General features: G+C 43.8%; 1 protein-coding gene across 5 annotated transcripts in view; it reads right to left on the bottom strand.

Annotated features, from left to right (window-relative positions):
* The window catches only part of VPS13D (vacuolar protein sorting 13 homolog D), a 224,219-nt gene that overhangs the window by 76,281 nt on the left and 135,612 nt on the right, over positions 1-12,326 (bottom strand). For all 5 annotated transcript variants that reach the window (XM_079777542.1, XM_079777539.1, XM_079777543.1 and 2 more), the window contains 2 exons: positions 3,255-3,389; positions 1,940-2,107 (listed from right to left, as the gene is read on the bottom strand). In XM_079777542.1, the coding sequence (XP_079633668.1) occupies positions 1,940-2,107; positions 3,255-3,389 (303 nt within the window). The remainder of the gene's footprint in view (positions 1-1,939; positions 2,108-3,254; positions 3,390-12,326) is intronic.

Consider the following 12,326-nt stretch of genomic DNA (forward strand, 5'->3'; position numbering starts at 1 on the left):
CAACAACACAAAGCATGAAATCCAATAAAATGCATGACCATTGTCACCAGGCCCTCGGCCAGGTTTGGGAGTGAAGATAGGGTAAGGCGTATTCTGCCCTCTCTTTCTGCTTAAGTTATATTCTCATGCTGACTCTTAAGCTTCAAAAGTTTCCAGGGGAAACAAGAACCAGAAAACCAACGAGACTTCCATAAACGAGAGAGAACAAAGAGAGGGCCGACCTTTTTCCTCAGGATGCAGCGGAGGAACTCTGGGAAAGCCCACAGGGCTTACCTATGGAGAGTCTCCAACTTCTTCCTTCACATCCAAAGGTTAACTATGGAGGGTTCCTAAGGCCACACTGGCCCACATGGAGCGTGAATCTCCGCTCTCTGTGCCTGAGGCCTCCTCCTCTGTAGACGGTAACCGGTAAAGTACTGGCTTTCATTTCACGGGTATTAATAGTTTCCTGGTGGCTACAGTCTGAACGTTTTACATTCAAAGTGAAGCCCATTTCTCCTGTTCAGTCTATATTTTTTATGACATCATATCTCCTTTTATTCTCACAGAAAGCCAGTAAAGGTGCATTTCTATTCCAGGTTGAGAAAGGCCTCTCAGAAAGCCACAGCATTTATTTTCCAAATTAAAGCAAAGCCCAGGGATACAAAGAAATTATAAAACCAAGGAGACTTGCTATGCTGATTAGAATTAAATGAAATTAAATAAAATCTTTAAACTGGCACTTACAACTAAACATTCACATGCACCTGTCCACATCACGTCGGTGGGAGTGTGTGCCACGACGGAGCAGCTCTGTGCTGCCGTGAGGTGAAGGTCCGAGGGCAGCGCAAGAAATGGTTCGAGGCTGGGATGCGTGTGCTCATTCGACTCTGAACCCGAGTCTATTTCCAACTTGATTACAAAATCTCTTTCTCCCATTCTCTGAAAGCCAGAGTGTTGCCTATTTTACACTTTTGGGCTGGTTTAATAGAACTCTAGCATTGAAAAAACTGATCAGCTCTAGAAAATAGTTTGGAAAACAGGAATACATTCCCAGCTTCCACACATTACCAAGAAGGCTGTGCAATATAGGGATGCCATCAACTCCACTTTCTCACCTGCTCTTCAGGGTAAATTCCTATGTGGTGGCATTAGCGCCTCCTCCGGGGGAGCCACTTTTACACCTGGTGGCCAAGGGCACCTAGGGTCTCCCGACAATAAACGCTCTACAATAAATGAGCAGAGGGCCCAGGAGCTCTCCAACCTGCTCACTCAACCTGCTCACTCGTGAAAAGGTCAGTCTCTAGAAGTCTGTGTAGTTGACAGGAAGGGGAGGAGGACTGAGACCTTTACTGCCTTTTGTCTATTGTCAAATAGCAACCCCCTTTCAACTGCCGGCACCTTTCCCAGCTTCACACGTAAAATCAGCTCCTGCCCAAAAGGAACTGCAACAGCAAAATGTCCACCAAACACGAGGCCAGTGAACGAAGAGCTGCCGAGACAGCAAGGCTTGGAGGACTGCCCCGCTGTCCTGATGCCGAATGCAGACAACTCAAAGGGTCGTTGCGTTCTAGAAGGCCGTATTTCAGTTTGGACTTCATCGTGTAAGCTGGGAGGAGGAACTGGGTGATTCTAGACAGGGAAATGGCACAATCAAATCCCATGTTTTCAAGTTCACTCTGGAAGATGCAGTGAAGTCCAGGGGCAGGAGGACTGCAGTGGCCCAGGGAAGACACCAGAGTCTGGACGAAGGCAGTGGTGATGGGGAGAAGGGACAGGAGATATTTCAGGGGCGCGCGCAGTGGCCGGTGCCAGGTTATCAGAGGTGAGGGGAAGACAGAGTACAGGAAGCAAGGGCCATGTATGTAACTTCTCACAACCTCGTACTGTCCGCGAAATGACAGAAATGCAGAGGACTCACGTGGCTGATGACAATGGAATATCACCTCTATTTCCTTACCTTGGCAGCAGAGTTAGACACTCCATGGGTAACGTTTCGGATAAGGCCCCCGACATTTCCATACTTTATCAGTCCAGTGACCCCTTCAGAAACGTCATTCAAAAGCCCCATGGGATTGCCAAGGAAGTCCACCGACCCCAGGATCCGCGCTGCCTGGCTGAGGAGTTCCTGTCACAGGGAGGAGGGAGACAAGAAGAGCAGCCCCTGTTTAAACTGCAGACAGTGTCCCAGGCGCAGAGGCTGACATCAGCCTTGTGCTCGATGCCCATCAACACCAACAACCACCTCTCCATCCTCACCAACTACAAGCTCCTGCCCTTTCACAAGCCCCACCTAAACCTCTCCCAAATGCACACATCCCAGGGGTTGCCTCCAATGCTCATACATTTCCCTTAAAAATAGTCCTCAAAGCCATTCAGAAGAATAAAAAAGGTCTGAAGCAGGAAAGATTCTTTACACATATTTACATTAGTATGTACTCGATATTCCCCTTTCCATTGTTCCCACAAATAGGGGATTAATCAGCAGCAGAGAGAATGTGAAAAGTGAGGGAGGAGGGAAGATCTGGGGTCCCTCATGATCCAGGCCCCAAGAGGACACGTTCAGACCTATCAAGAACCCCTCCATTTTCTGTGCACCTCCACCGCCGGGTCCCGGTTCCGGGGACACCTGCCCTATCACCTCCTTACAGCTCAGTGGAATTATCACCAATTAGGAAGAGCAAGGGAGGAAACAGAAGGAAAGGAGGGAAATGGGGAGGAGGAGGGAAGGAAGCGAGAAGAGGGTATCTTTGACTTTGACAGGGAATACATTTGATACGACCATGACCTATCTATTCATTGAGGAGTATGCGTGGCTTTATGTTTTGGTCTTTGCAGCCTGGATAATAAGTAAAATTGGAAAATGAACAACTTGATAAAAAAAATTTTTTTTAAAGTTCAACTCTAGGGCAGGATCTCACAGGCTCTAATCACATCGGTGTGGTTGCTGAAAGGAGGCCCATGCCTGGTAAATAAAGAGTTCACAGCATTTTGTGTTATCATCGAAGCATCAGTTAAAGTCTTGAGAGTTGTGACTAATCTCGTGGAAGCCCCTGAGACTAGTTCTGAAGGACCAGACTCACGGCTCATAAATCAAATGCGCTGTTTCGGGGTTTTCATGATGTGTACAGGCTTCATGGGCCTGACCCATAACTCAACAATCTCAGCTGAAATGTGAGTTCTCAATAGGAAGGTCTTAGTAGCCAAAGTTCCCAAACAACTAAAACAAACATCCTGCTTATGCTCCAGCCACGAGACCCCTCTCCAAAGCTCACCTCCTGGAAATGTTTGAGGATGTCATTGATGATGAACTCCTTGGTCTCATAGGGATGGACCCGAGTGAATGGATCCAGATTAATCACAGCATCTTCAAACCGAATCAATGGAAATCCCAAGGTACTTTTTAGAGCCTAGTTAGGGAAGAAAGGAAAGGACACAGTTAGGCTATATGATGGCCTTCCAGGGTACTTAATTCTGGATTCCATGAGAGTTACAAAGTCATGTCAATGTTCCCACGGGAATAGGGTTCTGATATTTATAAGCAAGGGATTTCCCTATAATTATAAAAGTAAAATATGAGGGGAAAATATATATGTATCACCCAAAGTAACATGTATTGCAGTGTAATTCTTTCTGATGTTTTGTACCTGTATGTTTGTCATGTTTTACGTTTTGACTGAAGTATACCAAACATACAGAAAGGTGTACTGATCAAATGTACAGGTCAACGACTTTCCCAAAGTGGAACCATCCACACTAGAAAACAGGTTATTATCTCCACCCTAGAATCACCCCCTCCCCATCTACAGACTGCCAGTCACTACTCCCTCTGCCCCTAAGTCACCACTAATCTGACTTCTATTACAGCAGATTAGTTTTTCCTGCTCTGAATTTTATATAAATAAAATCATCGGTCTGTACATCTTACCTTATAATAGACAAATATGCAAACTGACCGCACCTTCGCTATGCACAAGCCACGCCCACCAACCAAGCCACGCCCACCAACCACGCCCACCAGGAAACCGTTGCAGGGACGTTGGGGTGTGGCGGAGCCCAAGGCCGGGAAAGCCTCGGGCAGAGGCTTTCCCGGCCTTGGGCACCAGCAGGGAGCCTGCACGGATCGCAGGCAACGACCAGGGGGTCGGCTCCTACAATCCGTAGCAGGGACGCTGGGTGCGGCCGAGCCCAAAGCCAGGAAAGCCTGGAGCGGAGGCTTTCCCGGCCTTGGGCACCAGCCACCAGCGGGGAGCCTGCACGGATCGCAGGCAACGACCAGGGGGTCGGCTCCTGCGATCCTTAGCAGGAATGTTGGGTGCGGCCGAGCCCAAGGCCACTGCTCGGGGCCAAGCCCCGACCCTGAAAGAAGGCAGAAGGCGGTGGCCACAGCCAAGGCCTGGGTCCCCGGTGCCGGCAGAAAACTGGTGCAGGCAGCCAGGTGAATGAAGATCTATTGCACGAATCTTCGTGCAAACGGGCTACTAGTTGTTATATATGGCTTCTCACAGTCAACATTGAGTCTGTGAGATTCACTAGGTTGCTACATATAGCTGCACTTTATTTTTATTCTGCATTGTATTCTAATGTATGAATAGAACACTATTTAATCATTGCTGTTGATGAACAGTTGTGTTGCCTCAAATTTTTTGCTATTATGAATAATTCTGCTATGAGCCTACTTGAATATGTCTTTTGGGGCACATTTGTATGCATTTTTCTTGATATATACCTGGGAGCAGAATGGCTGGGTCATAAAGAATGTATAAAACAAACACACAAAACAGAAACAGACCCAGAGATACAGAAAACAGACTGATAGCTGTTAGAGAGAAAAGGGTATGGGGGCTGGGTGAAAAAGTTGAAGGAAATAAGCAAAACCAAACAAACAACAAAAATCAGACACAGACAGCAGTATGGTGATTACCAGGGGGAAAGAGGGGTGGGGGGAAGCAGAAGAGGATAAAAGGGGGATAAATGGTGACAGAAGGAGAATGACTTGGGGTGGTGAACACACAATCTATACCAATAAAAGCCTAGGTGGCCCTCGCGTGCCATGTTGCCACAAGATGGCCGCACACACAGCAGAGGTGGGGCCCGGCGGCTGCTCCCCATGGTGAGGCCTGGGAGGAGGCCGGTCCCAGTGGAAGAGGCGGGTCGTGGCAGGGGAGGACAGTTGGGGATGATCAGGCTGGCAGGAAGAAGCGGTTAGGGCCAATGAGACAGGCAGGCAGGCGAGCGGTTAGGGCCAGCAGTCCCAGATTGTGAAAGGGATGTCTGACAGCTGGTTTAGGCCTGATCCCTGTGGGATCACTAGTATAATATACAGATGATATATTAGAGAATTATACACTTGAAGCCTATGTAATTTTATTAACCAACTAGTGCCTGGTGCACAAAATTCGTGCACCTCAGCCCAGCCTGCACCCTCTCCAATCGGGGACCCTTTGGGGGGTGTCTAACTGCTGATCTATGCTCCCGATCCTGTGGGATCGGGCCTAAACTGGCAGTTGGACATCCCTCTCACAATCTGGGACCACTGGATCCTAACCGCTCACCTACCTGCCTGCCTGATCACTCCTAACTGCCTCTGCCTGCCTGCCTGATCGCCCCTAACTGCTTCTGCCTGCCTGCCTGATCGCCCCTAACTGCCCTCCCCTGCCGGCCTGATCTTGCCTCCAACGGCCCTCTCCTGCTGGCCTGATCTCACCCCAGATAGCCCTCCCCTGCTGGCCTGATCTTGCCCCCAACTGCCCTCCCCTGCCACTCTGGTTGCCCCCAACTGCCTTCCCCTGCAGGCATGGTTGCCCCCAACTGCCCTCCCCTGCCGGCCTGATCTTGCCCCCAACTGCCCTCTCTGTCTCAGCCCCCACCACCATGGCTTTGTCCATAAGGAAGTCGGACATCCGGAAGATGGCCCGTCAACCTGGTCTAATTAACATATTACCCTTTTATTAGTATAGATAGATTATATAGGATAGGATTGCTTAAATGGGGGTGGGAAGCCTTTTTCAGCAGGAGGAGATGCTCTTGGCAGACAAAAATACATCTGGACTGATAGCCAGCCATATGCACTATGCTGCCAAACCGGTCATTAAAAAATTGAACCGCTTTCTTACACCTTACACCAAACAGCTGTTGCCCTTAAAACCCCTCCTCAGCCCCCACCTTAGGTTCTGCCTTTGCAGTTCACCCAGATTAGGTTCTGATTGGTCGGTTTCTATGCCAGTCAGTGTCAAAAGCTCCGCCTCCTAGGTAGCCATTGGCTCCTTGCACTTCACCCAGATTTGGTTCTGATTGGTCGGTTTCTATGCCAGTCAGCGTCTCTGGGCCTATCTCTGGGCCTGATCAGAGAGGCAGGGCTGATCAGCAACCCCTGCAGAGGCCCGGAAAGAAAGAGAAGGCATGGTTGCTGGCCAGGCCCGGAGAGAAAGAGAGAGGCAAGGGCTGATCAATAGCTGCCACGGAGGCTACGGATCAGACCCTGCTTCTCTGTCCAGACCTCTTTCCAGGCCTGATCCGCCGCCCCCTCGGCAGTCGGTGCTGGGTCACCATGGCAACCCAGTACTGACTGCAGGACTGACTTCCGGTCGGTTGAGCCTTCGGTCATTACAGACCCTGAGTTTTTATATATTAGGATGTCACCCCAATAAATTCAATAAAAATTTTAAAAATATAAAAAACAAAATACCCCCCTAATGAAGAATGTACACATTCAACCTTAGTATACACTACCATGCAGTTTTCCAAAGCACTTGAACCGCTTTACACTGTCTTCTGCAGTCTATGAAATTTCTTATTCTACATCCTCATCAATACTTGATATAGAAAGCTTTTAAAAAAACAAATATTCTGAAGGGTGTGCAATGGTATCTCAGTGTGGTTTTAATTTCCATTTTCCTCTTGAGGAATGAGATTAATTATCTTTTAATATGCACACTGGCTATTTGGATATCCTTTTTTTAAAAGTGTCTATTCAAGTCTTTTGCTCATTTTTGTAGTGGGTTGTCTGTTTTTTCTTTGCTTTGTAGGAGTTTTCTTATACATTCTGTATACAAATAGTCTGTTGAATAGATATATTATAAGTATCTTCTCCCATTCTGTAATTTGTCTTATTACTCTTGATAGTTTTGTGATGGTCACACATTCTTTTTTCTTTTTTAACGAGGAGCAAATTATTACTTAGAAGTATTAGAATGGAATAAGATTACTTCATTGAACAGAAACTGCAATCAGAATTCTAACATGCTATCCCTGTCACACTTCACAGAACATCAGCATAACAATTCAAATCATCTGACATTCTTAGTTTTAATGAAATCCATCTTTGTGTCCGGATTACTATCCACACCAATTCATAAAGGTATTCCCATATGTTTACTTACAGAATTTTTATTATTTTACTCTTCACATTTAAATCTAAAATCTACCTGGAATCTGAACAATAAAGATTTATTAAATTAAAAAAAAATCTACCTGGACTTGATTTTTATATATTGTGTGAAGTAGAGCTCATGATCCATTTTTTTCCAAATGGAAATCTAATTGACTAATAATTGTTGAAAAGATCATCCTTCCCCCTACTGCAGTACAGTGCAAACTCTGCCTCAGTCAAGTGACTGTATTTACGTATCTGTTTCTGTATTCTCTTTTCTGATTCATTTTCTCCTCTTTTCTGATTCATTTTCTCCTGCCTTCTGTCAATACCACACTGTCCTAATTACTGTAATTTTATAACAATCTTTGAAATCTAATAGTGTAGGCTCTCCAACTTTATTCTTTTTCTTCAGTATTACCTTGGTTACTCTGCACTTTTTATTTACAAATAAATTTCAGAATCAGCCTGTTAATTTGCCACATAAAAATTGCTGAAATTTTCAACAAGATTGACTAAATCTAAAGATCATTTTTAGGATTAATGACAACTTTACAATACTGAATCTTCTAATATCCCTTTTAACTATTTAAAATTTCTTTCAATAATGTTTGTTTTCTGGGTAGAGGTCTTGTATACTCTTTGTTGGATTTATTCCTAGATATCTGTGGTAGATTAAAAATGACCATACACCTAGCCAGTTTGGCTCAGTGGATAGAATGTCGGCCTGCAGACTGAAGGGTCCCGGGTTCAATTCCGGTCAAGGGCACATTTCCAGGTTGCGTGCTTGATCCTCAGTGTGGGGCATGCAGGAGGCAGCCGATCAATGATTCTCTCTCATCACTGATGTTTCTATCTCTCCCTCTTCCTCTCTGAAATCAATAAAAATATATATTTCTTAAAAATGACCATAAATTCTTTGCATTTGCTGCGATTAGTGGAATTTATTTCCCTTCCACTTGAATCTGCACTGACCTTGTACTTTACTTCAACCAACAAGATGCAAAAGAAGTAACATTGTGTGACATCTGAGCCTAGGCCTCAAGAGATCGTGGAGTTTCTGCTCTACCCTTTGTGATGCTGCCGCCATGTGAAGAAGCTGAGGCTGGCTTCCTTGAGGATGAGTGACCATGTGGAAGGTGGTTCTGTTGACAGCCAAAATCAACCACCTGACATGTGACTAAGTCATCTTACAACATTCAGTCCCAGTTGACCACCAGATGACTTCAGCCACATGAAAAATCACAGGCGAGTACAACAGAAGCACCACTCAGCTAAGTACAGTCCTAATTGCTGACCCACACAATTATGAACAACAAAAAATGGTTGTCTTAAGCCACTAAGTTTTGGGTGATTTACTACACAGTAATAGATAATGATTCTGTATTTGATATTTTCTTAACACTATGATAAATACATTCTTCGAATTTTCCTTTTCTCAGTAATTGGTGCTGACATGTAGGATGCAATTGATTTTCGTGGCTCTGTTTCTAGTGTCTGTTTTTTCTCTTGGTAGGCCTGGTCATTTGTGATTGACTGTAACATTTTGTATGGAAACTTATAGAGACTTTGGATGAGTCTTTAGCTTCTGGCAGGCAGTTAAAGAGGCTTTGTGCCTCTTTAAATCAGGATTTGTGCTTTATCGAGGCTAGATTTCAGTCTTCATAAAGGCCTGGTATAGTTCTTCAGTGATCTAAACTGAAAACCAATTCTATTCCTCCATTTTTACTCTCTCCAGCACCGTAAACTGCTAAAAGATCTATTTAGCTCTTCAGTCTCTTGGCTGTCACTTTTTGCTTGGCTTCTGTCCGACTAGGTTACTTAGAAATTGGCATCTGCCTCAAGAAATAAAGCAGCTCAGGTTATTGGGGTCTCTTTTGTGCCTATCCCTTCTCTGTAACGTATTAGCCCCTCAATTACCAGCTCTCTTAGTAGCAATGAAGTCCAACTTTTGCTCTGCCAGCCTCATGAGACTGCCAAGAGCTTTACTCGGATTCTCTGCCTGTTGGCAGCTGCTTTCTGCCTAACTTCCCTACCTTTCTCCCCACACCACTTACAAATCAGAAATGTCTCAAAAATAAACGCAGAGTAAACGTTGTGCTCACCTTATCAAGTTTCCCTCCTCTCATAAATCTTGGACCCTCGAGTCCTGGCAGGCTTGGTAGCTTTCCAATACCTTCAAACAGACTTTGTTTTTTTGTATGTTTTTTAAAAATATCTAGCTTTTCTTGTAGTTCTCAGCTGGTTTGGGTCTGCTATAAACCATTAAATAATTTTCGGATGTAGTCTATTTTCCAATTTATATTTTTATTTAACATGATTGATATTTCAAGTATTTTAGAGAGCATCCCAAATTCTGTTTTTTGAATGTGAAAACACTTGCTCATGCTAATAATAGTACAGTTCTGATCCACTTAGAAGTTATCCTTTTGTAGAATGTGAATAATAAATCTAATTTTATGTTTTTCTATATGGCTATCTAGATAGTCTAATAGCACTTATTAAAACACCTGTATATTTCCCACTGAGTTAACATGTCTTTATAGTAAAATCTCATGTGAAATTTAATGGACTTTCTATTTTATTTTCTTATTTCTTTTTTAATCTTTTAGCATGTATTTTCTTTTAACAAGAGTATGTTCATAATTGAAATGACACCACAAAATTGAAGATGACACTGTCTAAAACCAGAGAGTGGGGAAACTTCTTTGTGACTCAAAATTCAGATTCAAAGAGGCAAAAGACTGATAAATTTGACAATATAAAAATAGAAAGCTTTTGTATGATTTACAAACACCAAGAGCAAAGTAAAAAAACAAATGAAAAACCAAAGAAAATATACTTGCAACTTATATCAAATACAGAACTTACATAAAGAGCTTCTAAAGTCAGATAAAAGACCAATCATATGATTTTAAAAAATGGACTAGTGATATAACCAAACAGGTTAGTTCAGAGAAAAAAAAATGGCCTTTAACATATAAATTAGGAAAGGAAGAGTAGAGTAAAATAAAACTGTGAAAAAGACAGAGAAGAAACAAATAGGAGAGTAAGAAGAGAACCAGAGAGGACTGGTATCAAGAGGCAGCAACATCAAAGTCGGCCGAGGACCCTACAAGGAAGGGAAAAAGCCACTGGATTTGGTGCTTTTACTAAAAATTGGAGAACAAAACATTTTAGAGATTAAGAGCATCCTCAAATTAATTCACACTAACACTCTCCTTTTTGTTTTAAGTAAAACTAAAGCAATGCTAAGAGGATGGTCAAAACTGATGGGAGATGGTTATTAGTAGGTCTCAGACTTGAACATGCTAATTTTCACAACAGTAACTACGGATTAGGTGGAGAGCATAGAGACCAGAATGGAGGATTAGATTATCTCTCCTGGAAAACTTTCCGCTGCTCATTCCTGCACGTCTCATCCATCCATGGGTGAGTGGTGATGAAGTAATAAGCAGGCATTATCTTCCTCATTTCCTGGACAGGGAAACTGAGGTCCTGAAGGCTTAACTGTTTTGCTTCGAGCTACACAACAAATATGCTGGCGAAGCCAGGTACTGACAGCAGCTCAGAGTTTGTTTTGTCAACACAGCTCAGAGCACTGCTTTCTTCTCAGAGAAGAGGAAATGAGATCAAAACAAAGGCTTAAGGCAAAAAGCTTTTACCCCAACTTCCTCATTGCAACCAAACATTGAAGAGGTGGAACCACACAGAGTAGCAAAGACTCTGAAACCTGTACTAAGTTGTCAAACCCTTACCCACCGGAGACACTATCCTCTTTCGGAATGGCTGCTGTGCTTTGTCTGAAGCAAGGAAATACTAGTATTCTGGCCCTTCAATAGAATGACCTGCCCTTGTCATTTACTGCTCCGGGGCCTCCCGTATTGGAAAAAGCTGCCACAGCTATTGGTATGAGTAATCCTGCCACCTTCAGGCTGTTCTGGTCGAAGTAGAAGGGATGAGAGGGAAAGAGCCAAACTGGACTTTTCCTTAGAGTAACTAGAGGACTAGTCACATACAGTAGTATACAAAGTTGGTGCTCATTTACTCAAGTAGCAGTTTCCTGTTATAAAATGGATTCTGGGGAAAACAATCTGTGCTCATAAGTTCCTAATAAAAGTAGGAAAGTGTCTACTCCTACCTCCGCCAGACACAAACTGCTGAAGTCTTCCAGAAACTTTATAGAGCTGAAAGGAGAAATACCTGTCCATACGCCATAAGGTCTCAGATCGCAAGCCAGCCCCTGGGCCACGTCCTTTCCTCTCTTAGTTTATCCTGCACTAAACAAAACTGTCTGGAATTCATTCTTTAAAGGTTTATTTATGGTACATAGAGACTGTTTATGTGAAGCAGGGTATCTGCCCATTTCCCTCTTGGGACGGTGTTTAAAACTACAGGGATCTTTCCCTCTCTGGCACTTTCTGAAATACAATTAACAATACTGGATCTTTTTTCCTTTAACAAATCTGGTTTTTATTTAGGAAGGGGAGGAAAAAAGTAAAGGGTCTGAAGTTTCCCAACAAATTATTTCAAGCCTTTGAGAAGACAGTTTTAGGCTTTTTAAATAGTGTCTTTGTCTGAAATTCCCCCTCACCCCCACCCTCTTGCTCTCTGACCATTAAAATGTGGGTTTTCTTCCAAACTAGATTGCTCAATTAAAGCCCTTCTTTTGTAATACCCCCATGCTCTAAATGGGAAAAGAACTGCTGTAGGCCACCTTGTGAAACCTTTTAAAGGCTCCTGGCTCCTTTTGATCTTTAAAAAAAGAGAGAGAGAGAGAAAGAACATATAAGCTACCTGGCATTCTCCATATTAGTCGGCTACGCTAACTTGCAGACCTGGGAGAATAATGGGGAGACTGGGGGTGGGGATGCTGTGCTTTCCTCTCTGCGTTTGTGAAATGGAACTTAAACTTATTACCTCCCCCTTCTCCCATCACAAAGGAAGGAATCCAATTGAGATAGCAGATGTGAAA

Source organism: Cnephaeus nilssonii (genome assembly GCF_951640355.1).
Source record: "Cnephaeus nilssonii genome assembly, chromosome: 7".
In the NCBI taxonomy this organism is placed as follows: Eukaryota; Metazoa; Chordata; class Mammalia; order Chiroptera; family Vespertilionidae; genus Cnephaeus; species Cnephaeus nilssonii.